This window comes from Rhineura floridana, chromosome 2, assembly GCF_030035675.1.
Source record: "Rhineura floridana isolate rRhiFlo1 chromosome 2, rRhiFlo1.hap2, whole genome shotgun sequence".
Taxonomy (NCBI): Eukaryota; Metazoa; Chordata; class Lepidosauria; order Squamata; family Rhineuridae; genus Rhineura; species Rhineura floridana.
Window position 1 is genome coordinate 144,030,349 of NC_084481.1, and position 25,334 is coordinate 144,055,682.

Sequence of the window (25,334 nt, forward strand, 5' to 3'; positions counted from 1 at the left end):
CATGTAGAAAGTTCATACTCCATCACTTTTTGAGGAGGCCCTATGTTGCATGTGGAGAAGTGTTTGTTTGAAAATGTCCCTAATTGGTAATGATGTAATGTTACCAGATCAGAGAGAAGTGTATTTTACTACATCCCTGACATGGCACATTCCACAGTATTTACACAGGGATGATTTCAGATAACTATCTCTGCACATGAAACTGAGGAGGTGTACTTCTGCATGACAACTATCCTTCAGTCAGAATTTAACAGATGAGTCATTCATCAGATCCTTGGGTTCATCATATATATCTGATAATAGATCTTTCACAGAAATTAAAAGGCTAACTACAAGTTATACAGGCATGCATGCAATGAAGCCTCAAACAACTGATTTGTTTAAAAAATGAAAAAAAGCCTCAGAAGTAGGCAGTTTTGCACTGAGAAGTGGAGGGCCTTAACCATCTCTGCCCTGGACATTTTTCATCTTCAAATTAGGCCCACCAAGCTGATTTTTACACTGTAGGGTTTCCAAATAAGTGTTTTATTGTGGCAGACTTGGGTCCAGAATTCTATAACGGAGAGTAACCACTTGGATTTGGAGTAGATAAATGGCTTTCCAGGAAAAAGCTGAGCATCCCCGAAACAGCTATCTCCTGAAACTGGTTTTCTTGTCAAAAAGGAACCATTCAGGTTTCCTTATATAAATGTAACTTGTGGTTTGCCATTAAATAATCCTGCATTTATTTTGAGAAATGTGTGATGTACAAACTTACCCGAATGATTATGATCTATAACATTCTTAACACCCTGACCCCAGTGCCATTTCATAAATGATGGTTTTCTTATGCATGTATCACATTTATGTTAAAGCATGGATACTTTTGCATGTGCAACCCTGTGGAGTGTAGCCTCCTGTAGCATGCCTTGGAGCACAGCCCTTTTTGACAGTCTCCCTTCATCCCTGGTACTGAATGTTCAGAGTTGGAGGTGATGGGGAAGAGAGAGATGAAAGAGAATTGAAGATTAGAGAGAGGTCTGAGAGACTGAGACAGAAGGGAGCAGGTTATAGAAGAATGGAGTAAAAAGGAGCTATCCAGAGTAGACAGAGTAAAAGAGCAGCTGGTGCCTTCTGTCTTCAGACAGAGGCTCTTGTTCAGCAGCAACGCCACTGCTAAAGTGTGTGACAGAACTTAAGGCCTATACCTGCATCTCACGACTGTGTAGCCAGAGAAAAGTCTGAGAGATTTTGAATAAGCACCTGAGTCTGACTTGGTTATCAGACTCCATCTCCTCTCACTCTGTTGTTTAGAGACTTATTTTGGGTTGTATGCCTAAATTCTTCCCTCTTGCTTCATCTTCCCCTCTTTCCCCTTCCCAGTTCAAGAAATTCAAGATCCTAGTTTTTCCTATGATATTGAAGTTGCCCACTGGTTGTTTTCCCTACATCCTTTAACAAAACGTGGTGCTGGAGAGCTAGAGGCACCACACACTATATCTGAGCCTTGCTAATCTTCTCACTCATTAGTCCCACTACTTCATGAACCCGGGTCCCATAGTTCCCTTCACAGTGTGGGATTGCTCTTAGGGAATGTGAGATCACACATGGAAGGAACATGATTAGTCAGGGCTTCCCATCATGTGAGATATTCCATATATGTTCTCAACTTCAGAAAAAGTATATTGCAGGAATCTACAAAGATAAAATCACTTTCTAGCTGCAGTTGATATGAATTGTAAAATAAAATCCAAAGTAAACCACACAATTTACAATTAAATCTTTTATAAACACACTTTTTACAAACTTCAGTGGGTTGAAAAATACACAAATCCAAAAATATTGTACAGACATTCATGTTAAAAAAAGCATACATAATAAAATCCACATCCATGCTGTACTTGACATCGTAAATTTATATGGACTTTCACTGCTACTTCTAAAGGAATGTAATATACGGCTTAGGTCCAGGCTATCTGTCAGACCGTATCTCCCTATATGAACCTGCCCGGGCCCTGAGATCTTCAGGAGAGACCCTTCTCACAATCCAACACCTTCACAAGTGCAACTGGTGGGGACACGAGATAGGGCCTTTTCGGTGGCTGCCCCTAGGCTCTGGAACTCCCTCCCTAGGGAGGCAAGAATGGCCTCCTCTGTGCAGTCTTTCCGCCGACAGCTAAAGACTTTTTTCTTCCGGCAGGCCTTTGGAACTGAAGGTTTTAAGGGTAGTGACTGAAGAGGATGCTGTATGTTATTGTTTTGCCTGTATGCTCCTAAACTGGGTTGCAGTATTTTAAGAGTAATTGGTTTTAACATCTTAATAGTTTAATCCTGTTTTAATGCTGATTTTATATGTTTATATGTTTTATATTTTTATAGGTTCTTAATGATGTGTAGTTGTTTTTATCTGGAAGCCGCCTTGAGTTCCAGTTTGGAAAAAGGGCGGGGTATAAATAAAGATAAAGATAATAATAATAATAATAATAATAATAATTCACATTTCTTTAAAAAACTGTGTGTCATGTGGCATGGTGTTTGTCAATAAGAAAGGAAGAAAGGATTCTGTTCTAGATGTGAAAAATCTAGTGCAATTTCAGTTAACTCCAAGGAGATGGAAGGCTTTTTGAAAAGCACCAGCAGACTTGAACACAACACTCCAGCCCAGAATACTTTACTAGCCAGCAAACCTGAGCATAACATGTCAACTCTGTTCACAAATTATATGGGGGCCTGAATACAGGAGCTTCTATAGATGCACTTTTTTCTTTGAATTGCAACTCCTCACCCAACCACAGTATGCTGCAGGGCAACTATTTTTGAAAGTTCCATTTATAATGTGGGGGTAGAGGAAGGTTTAAGAACTGGTAAGTGTGCCTAGTTTTTTTTTTTTATTTAATCAACAACCCTGCTAGATGAATAGGGTTATGACCAGCAAATAGGTATGGTAAAAGAAGCTGAAAAGCCTGTATATGCAGCTCCAGGCCTATTGCCTGACTATGTAGAGAAATCACTACATGCTCTATTCAGATCTCAGCCATCACAAACCTTGCCTTTTAAATGTTTGCAATGGTATGTCAAATATGGATCTTGTGCACGGCAATACTTCCTCACAATTGTCTTGAGCTGGGACATGGCAAATTAAAAATAAAAATTATATGAAGGTCTATGAAGTAAGGCCACAAGCATCTGCCAACAAGGTGTGAGGAAAACTCACATGAATTAAGACTAGATGCAGCCTTTTTAGGCACAGTAGAGCCAGAATTCACCTATAGGAAGACACATGTTCATACAAAAGCAGTGCAAGGCCTGTGAACTGGCACTTCACAGATAGGGTAAACTATATTCTTGATGACCTTCCTGAGTTGCTGATTTTTTAAAAAAAAGAAACCTATGAATATGACATAGCCTCTGAATCACCTTTCCCAGTTCCACAACGTTTATACACTTGAAATAAAACCTGAATATAGTTCAGTAACTTAAAAGAAAGACTTCCAGAAATAAGAACTCTTAAGAAACAGAGGCACATAATGCATGTTGCAGCTTGATCTTGGAGTTGTGTGCTGTGCAATAAACTGTGGGCATTTTTTTCTACAAAGTGCAATTGTACCACTGGGAGTTCATTGAAAATATGCCCAGTGAGCAAGTACATAGATAAGGAAAAGGATGATGGGGTGGAAGATTTTGTGCATAAGGTCAAAGCAAAATTACAGTACATAAATGAGGTGTGCCAGATTTCTTTGCCAACTACATAAAAAAGGACAACAGGCTGGAAGAAATAACAGAATGGACAGATAGCTCCAAGATTAATGGTTCATTAAAAGCATGTCAGTTTGTCCTAGCTATAGTCAAGTGGTAAGGCACATAGTCGAGAGGTAAGGCACAGGGGTGAAGTGATTCAAAGGGAAAGGCACATATCTGTACCATACATTTAAAGCACTCGTTAACAGTCATGGCTTCCCCCAACGAATCCTGAAAACTGTAGCTTACCCCTCACAGTGCTATAGTTCCCAGCACCCTTAACAAACTACAGTTCCCAAGATTTGTTAGGGGAAGTCATGGCTGTTAAAATGGTATACGGGTGTTTTAAATATATGGCGTGAATGTAACCAAAGTCATCATTAAATCTGAAAGTAGCACCTGCAGCCAATCCCTAAAAATTGTTCAAATCAGTGAACAAGCTTGACTTAAAATCTGTTAAAGAGCAAGTAATACTCTTTGACCCATTGTGGTCCATGGTTCTTACAAGGCTTCTACCATGGTCTGGTTGAAACCCCTGCAGGTCCCTTCTCTGGCCAGAGCTGGATAGTGGTGGCTCACACCTTGATAGCTCTCATGTCCCAGGCCTGAGATGGGCTTGAGTCCCCCTGACAAAGTATCAGTTTGCCAAGAGGGATTTATTACCTCTGCCAACTCCTTGTGAATAACTGCCTTCTGTGTAATCTGTTTAGGTGTGCTAGTCATTAAAGGATAGAATAATTAATATGAACTCTAAAACTGACATGAGAGGGGAGGCCTACAAAGTTTGTAGAAGCCCTGCTGCTTTAAAGATATCTGAAAACCCACAGTTAAACCTGTCAAACACCACCTGAGGTAGAATCTTGAACCTAAAAAGGCTAAAATTGCTATTAAATTATGGTATGTATGAATACACCACTTTAAATATAACTATTCTGTTGCTCAGACATAGACCGTTATAGATATTCAGAAGAATTTATATAGCCTGAATTCTCGTACCTGAATAGTCTAATTGCATGGCTTCACTATACATTTAAATACATTTCCAGTCTGTTTAACTGTACCGATTCCTAACCAACTGAAATTTTGTGAAAAGGGCTTGGAATGCAAATAAAGAAACTTCACTAGCCCCAGAAAGACCTGTAGGTTCTTTTGGAAGTGGGGAAAGGGGAACATCACAGTTTCAAATGCCTGGTATAAAGATGCTGTAAGGCTGTTAGTCTCATTTGAAGGCAGGGATGGAAAAGACATTCTGGCTAAATAAGAATATGAGGGGCAGATATATAACTAACAGCATTTCTAAGAAGTATGTCATACTGAGGTTCAACAGGGTTTACTTCTTAGCAATGCTTTTTTATGATGGTGCTGGTACAGAGTATGACACCCCCTTTATTGCTGCCCATGGTGGCCATTTGTGTTGGGATCCATGGCACTTTTATCAAGATATGAGTACTGGCACCTTATTTTTTAGCCCCCAAATCACTGCTCTCTAGTAAGTGTGTTTAGGATTGCAGTCTTATTCCACCAGACTACTGGATAGCTGGATAGGGTTCCACAAACTTATTTTTCATTACTCTTCTAACAGATCACAGTATTTTGCTTTCACAAGTGTGTGTGCGTGTGTGTGTAAAGAAACCCTTACTTATTTTTTTAAAAAAATTATTTAAAATATTTACATTCTGCCTTTCCCAGGCTTTATATACTTCATTCCATAAAACTGAATGTAAGACAAGATGAAGTCAGATAGTATATGACTTACAGTAACCAACCAACCAAGTATAAACAAGCAATAATTATTTGCACTAAAGTGCATACAGTGAAGGAAGCACCATGAATGAAAATGTTGATGATAAACATTGATAGATTTAAGGGCCCATTTTGAAATTTCAGTCATGTGTTCCTTTGAAATCTATTTAAAATTTTAAATGTGTCAGGACACTACTATGGATTAACTGAGGGAATCTAATCCACAGCTAAGATTGTCCCATTTTCTTCCTGACTTGGATGGGTTGAAAAGATAGCATTGCTTACCAAAAAGAACTTCTTCATACTTTCTGGTCTAATTATGCTTAGGCTAGCTACTTTGTTGCTACCTCATTTTTTCCCTCAGAAAGCACGATGGGCAGTTGTGAATTCCTACACAGCTGCGGACATGCTTTGGGAAGCCCTGACTGGCAAACTGCTGCTCTTCTGGGCATTGAGAATAATGCTACATATATAACACCAGTCTATGGGAAAGGTCTATGCAGCAGTTTATGGGTGATGTAAGTGCTATGCAGGCAATAGTCCAAAACATATGGAGACTAGTCAATCCCCCAGTCCAATCCAGTAAATCTATTATTGTTGCTTTATCCAGCTATTAATCTAGGGAGGTCCGGCAGAGAACTTCCCACGGAGACTTCATGTTGCAGATTTGACACTGAGTTTGGAGCAAAGGGTAATTCATAACTTGCTCTCTTGCCATCCATGTGCATTCTTTCCAAACTTGTATACTAACCTCCTGTCCACTCGTTCCAAAATACCAGTTTTATAATAGTATCTGCAACAACAAAATTGTTTATGAACAGCTTTCACATTTAGTACTATGCAATGTGTAAAATAGCAGCAATCAATAAGACATTCTCCTTGAGAGACTAATCTTTCTGGCAAAGGGGGAACTAGCACTCATATAGTTCAAAGTTAAAATGCTCAGAGTTTAAAACTTTCCCAGATATGTTGAAGTCCAGCTCCCCGCTTCTAAAACACTGAACATATATTTATTTTTCTAAGACAACAGTTCAGAGAAAATTAGGATTGTTGCCAAGGCAAATGGTAAAGCAATAGTATTAAGTGGCATATTCATTGGGTTGGTTGGCAAATAATCTGCTGAATAATGTGTCATTATCCTATTTATTTCACCCAGAGATCTGGCAACATGATCCTGTCTTTAATAAAAAGATAGCTGTGTCTCATAAACTTTGCTTTAAACAGTATAATAACCTTTGGAATGAGTTAAACTAGGTGGCATTGGCTATCTTATATAATATTGCTTAACTTGTTAGCTTACCGGAGTGCTCTGCTAAGTTTTTCATAGGTCATTCTATCATTTTTCTTTCGTTGGCCCCACATCTTTGCCAGACCATCTGATTTAACAACTCGAAAAATGCCTTGATCTCTGTCTTCCCATTCCAGAATACCACAGTTCTCCTCAGGAGACAGGAGGAGGTCTCTTACAAATTCCCATAAGTGAGAGCTCTGTAGACCTTCAAGAATGAAAAACAGCACATAGAACACATTTTCCTCATAGGAGACTCCTTTCAGAAGCCGGGCTGTTTGAAAATTCCATTTGAGTAGCAGGCCCATGATGCAGATAAGGGGACTGGAACAATACACTGCATATCTACAGGGCAAGCTGGCATTGATGGGTATAAAGATGGCCATGCTTGGTTGGAAATAGTGCCAAACAGCATTGGGAAAGCATGCATCAGCCCAGGGACATGTGAACTTGATGATGATGATGATTTATTAGATTTATTAACCACTTGTTAGTTGTTACCCAAAGGTATTCAAGCGACTTAATTTGTTTGTTAAAATCAAATATACATTGTATAAAACAAAACAATAAAACAACAATACTCCATACAGACACAGTTAGCTTTCGCAGCATACTAATAACAAACAACATCACCTCAGGCTGTCAAATGCCTAGGGTATAAAGGTAAGTCTTTACCTGGCGCCGAAAATATATCAATGAAGGCACCAGGCAGACTTCACTGGGAAGTGTAATCTGCAGATGGAGAGCCACAACTGAAAAGGACTTCTCCCTTGTCACCACCCTCCGAGCCTCCATCAGAGGGAGGACCTGGAGAAGGGCCTCAGAAGAAGATCGAAGGGTTCAAGTAGGTTCATGTCGGGAGAAGCATTCCAAAAGATATTGGGGTTCTGAGTTGTAAACAGTTTTATAGGTCAAAACTATCACTTTGAATTGGGCTTGGAAGAATACAGGTTAAAAGATAATGCCATTGAGCATATACAGTATGTTTCCTTACCACTATGTAGCAGCCACAATCAAGTTCTAGAATATTAACGGTAGAGATCAGCAGTGATAAGTGGGGCTTGCAGCAAGTGTGGAGTGCTTTTGTTCAGGATACCCCATTCCATTCCCTCCCCCCTTTGGTTTTTTGTCTCATTCTCCCCCCCCCCAATATTGACATTCAGAATTCTGTGGACACTGAGGATGCTCAGTTCTTACTGAACTATTTTTTTTATTTTTTTGCTCCCTTAGATTTTTTCCCGTAACTATTTTTCCTACTTTTGCAAACCTTCTGGTCCCCTCAACCATGTTGATATCTCCTTCTTATTTGTCAGTAGTCTCATTTTTTGCTATACATCTGTTGGTATTAGTATCCATCTATCTCATCTACCCATCCAAATACATCCATCCATACACAATATGATTATGATGATACTCTCATTGCTTAGGCTTTCATGTCCAGGTAGACTTGAGCTTTGACACTCCTTATATTGAAATTTACTGCCGAACTCCTCCCAATACATGACAATGAAGAACAAACAATTTAAGGAAGTGAATGAAATATGAGTGTGCTTGAGTACTCATATGTGATTTTAGGCAGGTTTGGGGTTGCAGGAAGCTAATGGCGATGTGTTACGGGTTGAGTAGCAGATGATATACGTCCAATCTCTTTTGTTTTCCAGTCTTTAGTCTGACTTTAGTCTGACAGGGGCATCACTTCTGATTTTAATAAGTCTTCCTCTGACTCTTATTTTTTTGTTCTCAGGCTTCACCCCTTCTCAATTGCTCCACCCCTTCCTCTGCTTTCTTTTCTTCTTTTGCCAGTTAAATATAGAGTTGCCATTTTTTAAAGAATATGAGATTAACAGCCTTGTGACAAGAATAAATTAAACGAAGCTTTCCCCAGAACTGAGGCACAGTTTTGTACCTGTTGTATAGCTATTAAATTGCAGATAAAACCAGAAAAGCCTGGTTAGAGATGGCTGTTTCTTCAGTGGCAAATTGGATAGTCAAAGGCCACAATGCCTGCTTTTCAGATTTTTTCTCCAATAACAACCTGAGTAGGTGTTTGTCTTGGGTACTAGGAGTGCCATCTGCTGGCTTTAGGTAACTATTGCTTATGTATGTTTCATGATAAAATAATGAGAACTAGAGTTATTTTAACCTTTTTTTAAAAAAAACCAAAACCCTAACATTTTTCATGTAGACTAAAACAAGTATTTGATGATATACTTCAAAGAGTGACATTTTCTATGACATTTTGAAGCACAGTTTTTAGATGGCAGTGATATACATACTTGTTCTACTGTGACTTTGAAACTCTTGACTCTTGATGCCACCTGTCCTCAAACATGCCTTATCAATATCTGCAAAACATTTTTTTTTTAAAAAGGAGACAATAAATATGGATGAATGTCAGGGTTGGGTGATAATATGATTTAAAGAGGTCAAAGCGTTCACCTAATGAAATTCCATGCAACACTAAATCAATGCGGGCCTGTGATTTATCTTAAAATAAAAATCCAACTTTATTATAAATATAAAGCAAAATGAATTATTAATCAAGCATTGGACAATTAGTTGCACTGGCAGACAAAAAAGCAAAAACAAAAGGTACATAAAGGATACCAATGGTCAGATTTCAATTATGTAAAAACAGTTATCTGAAAACACAGTGTGTCCTGATTGTGTGTGTGTGTGTGTGTGTGTGTAAATAGAGCTTCTACCTAAAGTATAATCTCAAGGCCATAGTCATAGAGCAGAGTAGACAGTGGCAAAGTCACTGATACAGGCACCTCTGGTTGCATACTCAGTGACCTCTGTCCTTGACCCAGATTTTCCTTTCCTTGCAAGTGTTGGTATTACTCCATACACATGGAAAACCATATTGTAAACTTACAGGTCTGACTTCTGAGAGATTTACACAACCCAGAACAACAAAACATGAGCTTATAATTACATGGGTGTTTTGGGTGAGTCATACCTGTGTGTTACCAAATCCATACATAAGGGCTGTCTCATTTCTTTATTTAATAACAACAACAGTGAGCAAATAAAAAGCTAAAACTACAATTTTCTAGAAATGCTTTAGCCAGTCAGAAAAAAATGGTCTTGTCAGACTAGAAAAGACAATAATGCTGGGAAAAACAGAAGGGAGTAGAAAAAGAGGAAGACCAAACAAGAGATGGATTGATTCCATAAAGGAAGCCACAGACCTGAACTTACAAGATCTGAACAGGGTGGTTTATAGCAGATGCTATTGGAGGTCGCTGATTCATAGGGTCGCCATAAGTCGTAATCAACTTGAAGGCACATAACAACAACAAAAGTCAGAAATCCAAAAAGCCTGAAAGGGCTGTAAAATCTTGCTCAATTATAGAAGGAATTGTTCCATAGCCTGGGGACTATGGCTGTAAAGGCCATGCTTCTGGTGTCAGATTTCATATTGCACAAATAGATGCAAACTGATGCTGTGCTGATTTGCTGAATGAAGATGGCAGGAAGACAGAGCACCAAACTAGCCATGATGTTAAATGCTTTTTTGCATTTAATGTGGCTACATAAAGAAGAAGAAAAAAGCCGCCACGCAAATAGCACGGAGATTATCAAGACAATAGCAGATGGGGAGGGAGAGTCTCCCTGCACAGCAGGGATGTAGTCATTTGGGATCTTGGACCTTTTACTTTTTAGGGAACGGGGTCCCAGCAGGGTCCCTATGTCTCCAGCACCCTATGAGGCAATCAGCATGAAAGAGGAGTGCATTAGCTACTGAGAAGAGTCTTCTGGCATGCTTCCTTGTCCTTTTCTGCTAATTGGAGCCAACCAGAGTGAAAGGAAGGGAGTCAAACACTGGGAAGACTCTTCTCAGGGCTAACGCTCTCCTCTTTCATGCTTATTGGTTCCTAGGCATTAACAAGGATCTTATTTCCAATCCCGCAGCAAAAAAAGTGAGGAGGGAGCATGGGTGTGACTGACATGAAGGGACCTTGCACTTCTGAATTAGCTACTACACTACTGCTGCACAGCAGATGAAATTGTCAGAAAGTTGCTCTAGGTACCACACAACTTATCAAAAAGCAATGCAGGGTCCATTATAACACTATAGTGAACCTGTGTTGATGGGGTAAGACCTGTGTTAATGGTGGAAATGTGACAATCAATTGTTGCCATATTTCACCCCTTTGCAAGGGAGGGATATAAATTTAATAAATAAAAAAAATAGAATTTCCCACCAGTATCACCTCTGACTTGTCTAGATTCAGTTTTATTCTATTTATCCTCATCCATTTGTTCACAGCTTCCAAACACCAATAACAGGAAGCACAGCAGTTCCTAGACGCTTAGTTCATGAGACACAGAGCTGGCGTCATGACCATAGTGGTGACATTCAGCTCCCAAGCTCATGCTGGTTTTATTCACAGAGACAATAAAGAGCATTGGGAACAGCACTGAGCTTTCTAACACCACATGCTAAATTTTATAGGACCAAATTTCTCTCTCTAATGGTCACCCTGGAGTCCAAACCCTGGGATTGCTGTGTATTGAAACAATGGTGATGACTTCTCACTATGGGCTTCCCCTCCTATTTAGAAATATGCACACTTAAAAAAAAAACTTACAGTCTTTTTCAGATGACTTTGTATCTTCATTGTCATGAAAGAAGGAGACACCTATAGAGGAAAAACAAAATCCAATGTTAAAATTTTAACCATAAATTTCTTTTGTATCAGACTTACTGTACATACACTGCATTTATCTCAAACTCCTTCCACTTCATCATATAAAACTTTTAAACAAGTCTCTCTGTTGTATTCCTTTTGATTTTTGTGGCTCCTTGCACTCCTATCCTAGTTTAGTCCATCTGTGTGTAATACTAGATCTGATTTTGTCAAGATTTATTATTGTGTAAACATCAGTTTCCACCCTTGTTTTACTCCTGGATTTATCTCACTGACTGCATTCACATATGTGCCCACACTAGACTGTGGTTCAGTGTAACATATCAATCTCTGTGGATGACAGTTGCCAATGCCTTTCGCAAACAGTATTAGTCACACCCAAAATGAAACAATCGTATTCTGATTAAATCTTTGGCACACTGACCATGAGCCTTGATGTTTTGCAGGATGAAATACAGGTATTCACCACAAATGCCTGCAGCATTTAGAAACTCTTCTTGGGTCATGCTGCACAGTTGTTGGCCATTGATGTTAAAGTGGGAAAAGGAAATGCAGTTGGCATCCAGTTTGTACTGATCACAACAAAACTGTAGCCACTCACAGACATTGTTTCTTGTCCAGTACTCAGGGTGAACAGACGTCCAGGAAGAATCACAACCTGCCACAATGTAATTGAGAAAAAAATAGTACAATTCAACTTTGGACAGATCATCAGCAGCTTATTTTAGATATCAAAAGTTTCAGTAGTCCCAGTCAACAGAACAACTGTGTTACTAATTATTGTTTAGGGTCAGGTGCAAGCATCTTTGTGAAAGCATCACAATCTTGTCCTATTATCATAAACTGATAACAGTGTATCACACTGTGCAGCAGAAGAATTATTGTTCCTAAGCTAGTTCCTAACTTTGGAGCTGGCAATAGCTACGTGACCATTGTAGCACAGAGCATTATGGGTACAGAAATGGGCAGACACTGGAATGGAATAGGGCAAGACTAAGCTGGAAAGGGGGAAGATTTGGAAAAACTCACTTACATGATGACTCTAAGGTATTTTGATGACCATGAGGCCTGTTCCATCAGTATAACTTTACAACCTAATAGTGACCTGTTGTTAATGGGTTTGCAGCTGACAGACAGCACAGCATCACCTTATGTTACCTAGGATATCATATGGGCAATAAATGGCTGACTAAAAGTAGGAACAGATGTTGGGAATAGAGGATGGTTATTTCCATTATTTCCTGCTCATGATATTCCTAGGAAACACTATTCAGATGACCAGCAATTGTGGGTTATCAATGCAAAGAGAGTAGGATTTCACCTAATCCCTACCTCTGATCTCCATGTGTAGATCAGGACGTAGGCACAATGTCTGTGCACAAATAGAGTTCTAGTTGGTCAGTACTGGAGACAGAGAGTGGTAGTCAATGCTACTCCTACTCAGAGTAAACCCATTGAAATTAATAGGTAAGACTAACTTAGGCTCATTAATTTCAATGGGACAACTCAATATGAGTAGACATATTAAACTAGGTAGTCATTGGTCTGATCAAGTAGGGCAACATTTATGCTTATCAAAATTTTCTAACCCACTTGTACCTAGTTTTACCACTTGTACCAGGCAATATATATTTCATTTCCTGTTAGAAGGGAAACTGTTTTTTTATGATAAATGAGTTGTGAATCACAGTTTCTGTTTCATTGCTAGATCTATGAAATAGATTTTTCCCCTCTGGAAAATCTATTTCTGTCCTATATTCTCTAGAGTATCTATTCTCTACAGTTTGAAGAGGCCAAACTAACTGCTTTTCTGATGTTGCAATGTATTAACCTTGAAATGCTTTAGCAATTGCTTCTAAAACCTTGACTTTAGAGATAAATATCAGCTTTGCTAGCAATAAAAATGCTGTTCCTTTCTTTCACACAGCAATTCTTGCCAGGTCTAGCTTAGTCTCCTTTCCATTTTTCTAAAAAAACCAGCTTATTATTGAAAGTTAGAAAAGCTCCATAGAGGTGATTATGTAGATAATCAGTCTGCCAAAGATGCCAACTTGAAACTTTCCTTTGTATGCTAACACTTTGTGGGGGAAGAATTTGTTGTATTTAGTTGTGAAACTGGGCAGGAATGGATAAAAATTAATTACTAGCAAAACAGTGACATCAGCTGGGGCTGGGAGTAGTGGTGAAATTATCAACACAAAGCAGAGAATTCCAGCATAACATTATGGTACAATGTTGAACAGCAGATGTTAGAGAGCTATTGGAGACTGGAGAGGGCTATTGCCTGAGTTTCCATTGACAAATCAATTTCTGCCACTGTGGGGTCTCTGGGTTCTATCGTGGGGAACTTTGTTACATTACTGAAAAGAATTAAAAATTCTTATGTGCAAAACCATCAACAGGTTCTGGGGTCAAGTCTTGCATGAGATTATGCATTGTAGTTTTGCCTCTACAGCTGTTACTATTAAGTATTTTCGGAAAGGAGCTTCAGGACACAGCGCACAACATGTTTGTTGTCTTTATTTTGCCAGTTGCAAGAACAGAAATGACACACCCAGTAGAAGAACCAGGATCCCCCTACAAGAGAACAATGGTATAGACAAATATGGTGCTAACAAAACAAATGCATGGCTAATAAGTGAAGAGATTCAGCATAATTTATGGGTGATTGGTATTCAGTCATCTAATCTGTAAATAATGAGTTATGGGCTAAATGTTTTCCTGAGAGACATATGTAATTATTGTTAGATATATTTATGGTATAGGCAACTTAAATCACATTATAACGATATACTGTCTCTGTAGTTTCCTGTCATGTTTCAGTTATGTTTTTGTATGTTCATTTTATTCCCTATAAATGGTTTCCTTTTTAATAAAAGCATAAGTTTTTAAAAAATCTTAAAATATTTTTCATCAGAATTCGTTTTTAAATTTGTAGTTATTCAGTCAAATTGCAACTTAATGGTAGGTGGAAATAAGGAATCAGAATTTAATGGGGAAATGAACTCTGTTGGCCTACATTTTCCTCATAATTCAGAGGCTGAATGTGGCCTGCATATGCCTCTATCTGGCCCTTGGGATTCTACCTCACATACACTCCAGGCCACACCCCTCATCTACCCTACTTTTGCCAGGCTTGAATATGGCCTTGGACTGTGATAATACGTATTTTTTTGCCTTTTTTGGATGGAGGATGTACAGGGCATGTGTGTATGTAGAATCCTCTGACTTGTGCATAGCAGATATAAAGGCTAGTGTAAAACCTAAGAATCACATTCACGGCTCCATCCACATTTTGCTTCTGGTCCTACCCACCACTGGCAGACTGTTCTGGAATGTGGCCCTTGGGCTGAAAAATGTTCCCCACATCTGTCTTTGTTGTTAACGTTTTGGCTTTAATAGTAAATGTGTAATGGCCACATTTCTGCTAACATTTTCTGTTGCACCAGTGACGCCAGCTAGATGGTCAGATCCAAAGGATCATCAGCATATTCTTATGTAATTTATTAATGTATTTTAAAACAGTTGCACCCTGTCTCTGTTAGGCTTGAGGTGACTCCAGAATAAAAATAGCAATAAAACAAATTAAAAGCAACAAACAATGTAATACCAGCAACAGCAACAACACAAAGCCACAGTGCCCACTCATCAGCCACTGACGTTGTCAAACAGATAGATCTTGCATTCTCTCTGAAAAGCCACAAGAACAGAGAAGCTATGAACTTCATTAGAGAGACGGGGTTTGGCCTAAGCCCTGCTCCTTGCCACAGATATACTCACGTCTGCATGATCTATTTCTGTTTCAGTAAGCTTATCGCTTGCTTTGGATTGTTACATAAAAAAAGGCCTAAGACTACACATACATGATAGCACAAGCAAATGGCCTCTAAAGTGTTCCTTCAATTCATTCATTCCTTCAATATGATCAGATCATCTTTGCATAAGGAATGTCTCTGCTACACCTTGCCTTTTCATTAGTCATTGTAGCCTGCCTTGTCCAGGCTTTCACAAGCAATAGGGTGTTACTTGAGTTAGGAGAAGGTGTAAGCTGGTCTAGCTGCACGTGGTGAAGAGCAAGCTGCTCCTTCCCCTTCCTGCCAATAAATGCCCAGGCCAATCAGCATTTCTCAAGAAACAAGAAGTGAACTTACTTCACCCTCTTTCCTCTCTTGCAAAAGCAGTCCTAGTTATCTTCAGGCCTCTGCTGAAATACTTGTAGATACAAGAATATTTCAGTGGTTGCATGAGAATGGACTTGGACACAATATGAGACATGGAGATGCCATTTTTTTCTCCACTGCCCTTTGTTCTCTTGTTTCTTGTAGCGCCTAGTACAACACCTGGCATGTAATGTTATTATGCTGTGTATATCCCCATCCCCACCAGACAATGATGTGAGGTATAAAGAGGGGGATACATATTAGTTCTCTGCAGTCATTATACAAAGAGGCTATGGGACCGTGCGTTTCTCCCTTTCCCCAACATTGTGTTGCTCTGCTCACGAGTTCATCTGTAATGTCTGCAGTGGGGAGTCTTCTCTACTCATGGAGGCTTTCCATGTGATCTGGGTTCTACATTGTGCAGGGAGCCTCTCTGAGAAGTTACAGATGAACTTTTGATCAACTGGCATGAGAAGCGCAATGGCAGAGGTGGAGCTATACACACAGCCCTGCAGCCCCTTTGTACTTATTTCCCCTCTTCACAAGAATAATGACTGAAGATCGCTATTGTGTTGTTGTGTAAGATGTTACAAGGAAAAGAGAATAAAGAAAGAATAAAGAACGAATAAAGGCTCCGAGACTAGTTAGGCAGAACTTTACTTCTACTTTAAGATGCCTGAGGAGATGGTGGAATCTGCTACTTGTTAGGTTTCCAAGGAAAGGTGAGTCAGGGTTCCCTTGTGGATTTCTGAGGCATAGATTCATCTTTCTTTGTACAGGAGCAGGACTTGAACTAATAATCATCACGCCGCTTTCAGCTCTTTGATAACATGATTTGAACGGCCAAGCTGTCTGTTCATGTGCCATTTCATACAATATTATCAAACACATTTTTAAGGCATAAATTTGAACTGTCTCACGTACACAATTAATAATGGTAAAATTGAACATGACAAATATTTATTTGCAATAAAAGATTGGATCTACCTGTCAGGGAGCCAGGTTTCTGCACAACAGAGGAACAACTAGCACAGTGGAGAGGAGAGCCTGGCTGGGAGTCCAAACTCTGTGAGTTTAAATCCCCGCTCATGTCTCCTGGGTGTAAAGGGCCAGCTAAAGATCACCCCCCATAGGAAAGTACACCCCCAAAAGGAAGTACTTCTTTACTCAGCGCATAGTTAAACTATGGAATTTGCTCCCACAAGATGCAGTAATGGCCACCAGCTTGGATGGCTTTAAAGAAGATTAGACAAATTCATGGAGGACAGGGCTATCAATGGCTACTAGCCGTGATGGCTGTGCTCTGCCACCCTAGTCAGAGGCAGCATGCTTCTGAAAACCAGTTGCCGGAAGCCTCAGGAGGGGAGAGTGTTCTTGCACTCGGGTCCTGCTTGCGGGCTTCTCCCAGGCATCTGGTTGGCCACTGTGAGAACAGGATGCTGGACTAGATGGGCCACTGGCCTGATCCAGCAGGCTCTTCTTATGTTCTTATGTTCTTATGGGCAAGCTGCAGAGTCCCAAGGAGCCCAGTTGTCCCCCAGCTGGCAGTTGCAGACAAGGAAGGGGCTGGCTTGTGCAGCTGTGGCAAGCTGAGTGGGCCCTAGCCAGCTGCGGAGGACTAGCCTCAGAGGGAGGCAATGGTAAACCCCCTCTGAATACCGCTTACCATGAAAACCCTATTCATAGGGTAGCCATAAGTCGGGATAGACTTGAAGGCAGTCCACAGAGTAGTCTGTAGAAAAACAAAGTTCCTGGAAAGGCTGTTGAACACAGAATATTATATCATTGGAAGACATCTTTATTAATGTATGGGATATTTCTGTTGTGGTTGCAATGTAATTCAAATTATCAAGTAAAAAAAATAGATAGCACTTACTGTGTTGAGTGCTCATTAACAAAAGCACTAATGTACCCACCCGTTAGATGATCAAATGGAGGGTAGTTTTCTTCAGTTGTTCCAAACAGTTCTGACCAAGACATCAGGGATTCACATAACATTGTGCTGGGCAAAAAGGTATTGTGGCTTACTGAGTCTAGCATCATCCTAAAATATAATTATTATCAGTTAATTCCTACATATACTACCACAACAAAAACAACAATGAAAGTTCCTCATACATAGTAATAGATTAGTAATAGTACCCAACCCCACTCAACCCAACCCTAAGTAAGGTTGACCACTGATGTCTTGCACTGATATATTCTTAGTAGGTTTGCATGTCACATCACACCATAGTTAAAATAAGCTATGGTTTAATGTAAATGAGCAGAATGCTAGTGCATACTGCTGAAGCTGCAGGGGCTTCACTTGTCTCCCATTGCTGCTGGTGTGCTGTTGGGAAACGAGCCATAGTCTGGTGTATCATGCCATCTGAACTGAAGACTGTTTTTTTTTTAAATCTTCATATAAACCATGAGTGAAAACCAAGGTTTGTAGTTGGTTTACCAGTCGTGGTTCACCTTCAGATGACACAACAAGCCAAACCATGGCTTGTTTCCTGGCAGTGCAGTAGGAGCAGGTGAGGAGTGAACTGCCTGTGATTTCAGCAGCATGTACCAGCATGCTGCTCCTTAACTTTAAACCACAGTTTATTTTAACTATAGTTTAAAGTGACATGCAAACCAGGTCCATGAGTAGTATCAGCAGTGTGGTGGGGGGAAGAGCTGTGGAACCTCCTTCCTGACACCTGCATTGCTACAGATTATCTAGAGTGGTGAGCAGAGCAGTGGTGAGGGGGGGGCTGCGTGGGCACACCAGTGGTGCCTATCTGGCACTCCCACTATTGTGTCCATGCAGCCCTGATCTCACCACCACTCTGCCCTGCCTCAGCCTAGGTAAGCTGTATCCACATCAGTGTCAGGAGTGTGGCTCTGGTCCATCACACTGTCTATGTCTAGAAGTGGTCATTTAATCATACCTAAGCGGTCAAGTATAGAGCATGTGGTTCTTGAAAATATTCTAAAAACAAAACAAAACAAAAGTGTAGCTCTGGAAAAGGTGCAGAAAAGGGCAGCCAAAATGATCAAGGGTCTGGAGCAATTTCCCTATTAGGAAAGATTACAACATTTGGTGAACATGATAGAGCCATATAAAATTATGCATGGTGTGGAGAAAGTGATGACTAGAGAACATTTCCCCTCTCATAATACTAGGGCCTGGAGTCATCCAGTAAAGCTGAATAGTGGGAAATTCAGAACAGACAAAAGAAAGTACTTCTTATCATGGTGCCTAATGGAGTCCATTACAAGATGTAGTGATAGCCACCAACTTCCAAATGTCTATAACAAATAGTCCCTCACGCTCTGAATCTACAGCTATATTACTGTTGTAGTTCAAATATGCCCTGGTATACACAGGGCTGTGCAAAGTATTCTCCAGTTCCAATTTTTGTGTCAAATCCACTCTTGAAAAATACTTAAACAGTCTGAATATTCACCTTTTCCCAATCTTTGTGGATACCATTATTTCCCCTCACTCCTGCATTGTGGGTGCTGCCCCCTATCTCCCAGCTACTGCTTCCTTCTCCTTTCTGGGTAAGACACTTTGGCCATTCCATATAATCCAGATGATACTGCAACTCAACACAATTAAGATAACTGAGAGTAAGAGCAAGTTGATAAATAAGCAGTCATTTTCAAAAGAAGCACAAGAAGAATTTTTTTTTTAAAATGAGGAGTCTTGCATCACTGTTAAAAATGTTTCCCCAAAAGTGGCAGCTTTGGGCTCAGAGCTTTTCAGAATCACCACATTTAGGATTGAGGAGCACATCTTCCCACACTGAAAATTTCAGCTCCCTGGTAGGTTTGATCCCTGGCCTCTCTCTTAGAATGTCAGGCATAATGAATGTTAGGGTAAAACAAAGAACGGGAGATAAAACAAAATGTGCTACATATAAAGTTATGTATTTTGTTCCACCATCCCTTAGCTAGGATCTGGACCCTGAACACTAGTTCATAACGTTTGGTCTAATTTATTTCACTTCTCAAAGAATGATAACCAGGTGGAACAACCTGAAGGAAGCAAGTCACTTTTTTGTATAGAGGCAGGGCCAGCATGCAGGACACCCCTTACTAGATTTTCCTGTATCATATAAGTTATCATAAAAGGAAAAGGCAAAAGTATGGTATACCATGCAGGGAGATTAGTATTTGCCAAGGAAGATATTGAAGTTAAACGTACCCAGATGATTCAAGCAAGTATACATATTTATGGACACATGTACAGAAACTACGAGAATAAATGAACAACCACTTGAGTTACAGTCCTGTCTCACCATAAACCATACAGATCAGCTAACACCCTCAGTTGAAAAACAAAAGCTGTACACTGAGATTTTGAAGGAAACATTATTACGGCTTTGGCACAAATCCAGACTATTTAATATTCCATCTCAGGTTGCAGTCATTTCTGAGGAAGAAAGAAAATTGTATTGGGAGAATTCTTACTCATCCCATAATGAGGCTTATCAAATAACAGCTGACATTTGACAAAAATAACACATGAAAGAGGGCTTGCAAGCTTGCTTTTTCTCTGAAATGGTAACCTCTCAACCTGCAATGAAAGCTATATACAAATGGCTCTTCATGTGAAAATGAGATGGCAAATTCACTTTGTAAAGACTTTGGCAGCTCAGGTTGATTCAGCCCTTACTCTCAAATTTAATGAATGTAATTGCTCTCCCTGCTGTTCTAAGGAATCTGAATGGTTGCCATAGGTAAATAGGTTTGATATTAGTTTATTGTTTGCTAGTATGCCCTTCATACAAAGAAATCTGGCAAAAAATTGTTAGTTGAACCACTCTGGTAGGTTAAAATTTTGGCTACTACTACCAAAGCAAACAGAATGCTTCAGAAGTGGGAAGCAGCAGCTCATTACCTTTCATGCTTCAGTGTTTGCAAGTTTAGTGATTGAAGCTTGCTCTACCTTTATTAAAGTTAATGATGTCACATGTCAGAATGATAACTGGAAGGAAAAGTGACATTTTACGTTAAACCTTTAAAAAATATTTTATCCTACATTTGATGTTCTTATGTTGTAAACACTAGCTGCCAAATCAACAACAAATTACTTACCTTCTAATGTTTTATAATGATTGTTTAATTTCTTATAGCTGAAGTCTCAGCTAGGACTAAGCAAAAATTGCCTCCCCAAATTCTCCATGTTATTTGTGGGTGGGAAAAGGGATGGAGTATTTCATCCAATACTCTCTGGTGGGAGAAGGAATTCTCTAACAGTTGGGTGGAGAATTTTCAAATTATCAGAACATTTTCAGAAAACTCTTTTCTGAGAAATTTTGGCTCACATAATGTTGAATAACACTGTATTGCGAGTTCATATTGGTGGATAAAGGAAGCAATGAGCTAAGAAAGAAGCTGGAAGGAGAAGGGAAAGCCCATTGGCTCTTTCAACAGCATGAATATATATTGGGTTGAATCCATAGTAACATTCAAAATTCCTTGCCATATGTACGAGTGGAGAAGTTGAGAAGGCCATTCTGCTAAATATTCTGTCGGTTAACCTGGCATTCTCCAACAATTTGGAGGGAGCCCAAAATACGGAATTCTCAGCTAATTTCACAGAATATTCTTCTCTAAACATGTTTAGTTCACTCTTAGTCTCAATGTGCTCCGATTGGGAGGAAGAAGAGGATACAAGTACAAATATAAAAACAAATAAAAACAGGCTAATAGTTGGTAGTCCAACTGTGTTAATTACATAGCGTATTATGTAATTTGAACTCTTCCTGGTTTTGTTGTTGTGAAGTATCATTCGTGCCAATTCATGTCAAATGTTCATATGTTTTTACTGTGAAATTGCTTTGAGGTATTTTATGGGATTTATAAATGGAATCAAATTAAAAATACTGCAATGTTGAGATACAGTTTAATAATTTTCAGATGGAATAATTTTGGAATTATCAACTATTATAATTAGATCTAGCCAAAGATATATGGTCAGTTTTCAGTATTTTTACCATACAGAAACACAGAACTGACCTGAGGATACTTTCAGATAGCAACTGGATGAGCTCAAATATAGGAGCCGTAGGACTGATTTAATGCCATGTGTAACCATAGAAGTAAATGAATACAGTATATGATAGTATGCCTGTGGACTTTATTATGGAAGTTTTCAGGGGGAATTCTCCATTTGCTACATAGTAATTGATGTTTCATCAGGGATACACAACCTGCAATGTTTTTCTATATGGGCTATCACGGTGTTTGGCAATTAGAGGACAAAATCATCCAGTCAGTTTGGGATGGGTTATTGCTATGAGAAGTCAACCAGAAAACAGAAGAAAGAAGAGAATGAACCAAGATTAACCCACTGGAACTTCTCCTAATTCTAAACCAAATTCTGGTGGTTGTTTGAGACAGAAGTTATATTGTTTTCTGTGCCATACATTGTCTCCTACTGATGGGAAGTGTCCATCTTTGCCTCAATATTAAAAAAGTTTGTTTTTACCGGTGCTAGTAGATCTACACTGGTTACCAGTTGTTTACCGGGCCCAATTCAAGGTGCTGGTGTTGACCTTTAAAGCCCTATACGATTTCGGCCCAGTTTATCTGAAGGAGCTCCTCCAGCATCACCAATTATGCTGCCTGACAAGATCAGCCACACAAGACCTTCTCTCGGTCCCACCAGCTAGGTTGGTGCGAACCAGAGAGAGGGCATTTTCGATTGTGGCCCCCACCCTCTGGAATTCCCTTCCTTTTGACCTTCGCCATGCCCCCTCCTTGATAGGTTTCCGCTGAACCTTGAAGACCTGGCTGTTCAAGCAGGCCTACTGGATCGCTGGGGTGGGTTAGTTTTTAATGCTGTTGCTTAAATGTATGAGGGGTGATTAGTTTAATTATTGAGTGTGGTTGTATTGGTTTTATATTGTATTTTTATTTTATTATGTTGATGTACGTCGCCTAGAGTGGCCGTTAATTCGGCCAGATAGGCGACTCACAAATAAAATTTTATTATTATTATTTATTATTGATGGCAATAGACTCTTCACTGACAGAACTGTATCTGCCAGTGAATATTCTATAGTTATTCAAAACAAACTTCAAATCTGCCAGTGCATCTGTAATAAGATAAGGATATTTGGAAATGAAGTGATGAAAATTATCAAAACTTCAGTGTGATTCTGGTCTTCCAGTAAATATCTCTTTACTATTCTGGGCTTTGCTATGTGTGGTTAATATCAGTACGGTAAAATGACAGATAACTGATAACAGATTTTCCACTTGCAGTTAAAACTGAAGCTGAAACTGGAAGTCTAATGACTTTTCTGTAAAATGTTAACTGGGAAGGAGAGGTGGTTATTGAGTACTTTACTACCAATAAAACTGGCATATGTTTTTCGATGTAGAGAAAGCAGAGTAAGAAGAAACCGGTTTCAAGAACAATGGAGAGTTTTTGCTCAGTTTGGAAGTCTGCTTTCAACAAAGCATAAATTCAGTATAGAATTACTATATCCATTTGCTTTATTTTGACAAGCGGAATAAAAGGGATAAAACTTAGCAATGTGACTGTTTTAATTGCCTATTGTTATCTATAATGATTTTTAGACCATACTTTTCCTGGACTCTGAATCTAAATGCATCACTTGGAAACGCATCCCATGGAAATCAATGAATCAGATCAATGAACAATTAAGCAGTTTTAATTATACATGCACAGGATTAAAAGAAAGGAAGAATTAATTTTTTATATTCATCTTGATTTTGCCAACAATATATTTCAATATTATGTTTTATTCCTTTTATAAACAGAATGTGGCTTCTGAAATCAGTTTATAAAAGAAAACTAGAACTTTGCAAGATTCATTAGAATCTTCATTAGAACTTGATCACCAATGAAATACCGTTTGCTGAAAAAGTTGACTTCATTTGATTAAGAAACAAAGAGAATGATCCAGCCAAAGTTAAACACTATTATGTCTCATTGATTTCTATAAGAGAATTAAGCATGTGTTTTTAATTTTTCCCAATAAATTCTATTGGATTTAAACATGAATAAAGTTTAGCTGGATCATTACCAAAATAATGTATTCCATTAGACAAGTTAGTAAAATTTCATCTGCCTTATTCCATGGCATCACCTTCTACAGACACTTTAATGGGTGATGATTAAGACTCTGGTTCTTTCTTTTCTTCCATTGGCAAATGATCACACTGCCTTGTGATTGACAGCACATCTTCAGATTTATATTACTAAAACCACACACACTGTGTCTGTCTCTTAGAAAATTCAAGTACTGCTGGTTATCGATGCAACTTTTGCATATTTCTGTAGAATCCATGTACCAAGGATACCTTTCTTACCAGCAACCACCACCAGAGGTCTCAGCAGTACAAAAGATAACATTTATTTACATTACATCTGAGCAATGCCTTCCTCCCACTATAAACTAATTTATAGTGTCAGTCCTAAACAAAAACACACATCTGCATGCATTAATTGGCAAGACTAATTATTTTTATACACTAGATCTGGACAGCATTTATTAGAACGCTGAAGATCTGAAAGTCAATCAGATACTACATTCATTCATGCACAACAAAATTTATTCTCAGGGGAATAAAGGGACGGACAACTGATTCTTTAAAAAATACTTATAGCCCAGCCCTAGCCATGTTTTCTTAAAAGTAAGTCCTACTGTGTACAATCGAACCTACACTAAACAACAAAAAAAGTGTACATAGAATTGCAGTCTTAATTCTCTTTGAGTGATATTCAGGTTGTACAGTTCTGTAAAAATTATACTGGGTGTCATGATACAAGCACTACCATGTTGTGTTTGTGATATGACAAGAGCACAAAGTGCATGGGATGGAGGATCAGATAAGAGCTCAAGCAGTTAATGTTGCCAGCCTCGAAAATGTGGAAGTTAGGGCAGAAAACACCAGTAACAGGTGGTAAATTCATTTGCACTGCTAACACCACACCACACTGCCTCCTTTAAGACCCTTCAACTAAATATATAAATGGAACTTACGTGCTGCTGGGAGTGCTTATTCTCTTCTCAAGGGATTGTTAGATCCAAAAGTAGGTCTTCAAAGCCAAGAGGCTTTCTGACTCTGTACACTGGAGAGGTGTACACTGGAAGGAAAGCCACCTGCAGTTCTGCAATATATGGAACACTTTCCAGACAGGTCTGTTTGGTTTTTCAAGTTCTTATACACACCCCCTTTGATGACAATGATAATATGCAGTGTGACACAGCTGAAAGGAGAACAAGAGTCAAAAAGGGCTCTTAGATGCTGAACAGTTTAGTTTTTAACCTTTTCTCATTTTTTAAAGTTTCCCTTCTCTTCACAAAATAGTCAGGTTTTAGGAGCTATAAGAGACAGGTAAGGTAGGTCAGTTTTTCTCTCTAATGTTTCTGATTGCTTCTGGTGTTCATAAAGGATATCCTTAATATTTTAGACAGGCACCATCTCTGTTATCTTTTTGGTGCCTATTGAAGACCTTCCTCTTTCAACAAGTCTTTTAAGTTGAGACCTTATCCCAGTCTGTGTTTGTGTTGGAATTGCTTTTTAATATGTTTTTAAACCTTTTAAAAAAAACAATATGTTTTTAACCTTTTAAAAAAATATGTCTTTAAAGCTTTTTAAAAACATGTTTTTAAGATGTTTTGTTTTAATGTATTTTAAAGTCTGTTTTTATGATGTTTTAAAGTGTTTTTAGTGCTTTTGTTTGCCGCCCTGGGCTCCTGCTGGGAGGAAAGGTGGGATATAAATCAAATAATAAATACATAAATCAAATAA

At 39.0% G+C, this 25,334-nt stretch overlaps 1 protein-coding gene across 3 annotated transcripts; it reads right to left on the reverse strand.

The window, feature by feature from the left end:
• Window positions 1–1,798: 1,798 nt before the first annotated feature.
• ELF5 (E74 like ETS transcription factor 5) lies at window positions 1,799–24,656 on the reverse strand. Of its 3 annotated transcripts, none has more exons than XM_061610748.1 (8): window positions 24,563–24,656; window positions 19,004–19,138; window positions 17,483–17,610; window positions 11,831–12,064; window positions 11,347–11,397; window positions 9,025–9,093; window positions 6,761–6,956; window positions 1,799–6,253 (listed from the first exon to the last, which is right to left on the reverse strand). In XM_061610748.1, exons 2-8 carry the CDS (start codon window positions 19,027–19,029, stop codon window positions 6,157–6,159), a joined length of 801 nt encoding a protein of 266 aa, XP_061466732.1. In that variant the 5' UTR covers window positions 19,030–19,138; window positions 24,563–24,656; the 3' UTR covers window positions 1,799–6,156. The 3 variants fall into 3 exon arrangements, with proteins under 3 accessions (XP_061466732.1, XP_061466733.1, XP_061466734.1); XM_061610749.1 differs by having other exon boundaries at window positions 19,004–19,163; XM_061610750.1 differs by lacking the exon at window positions 19,004–19,138.
• Between the last annotated feature and the right edge of the window lie 678 nt (window positions 24,657–25,334).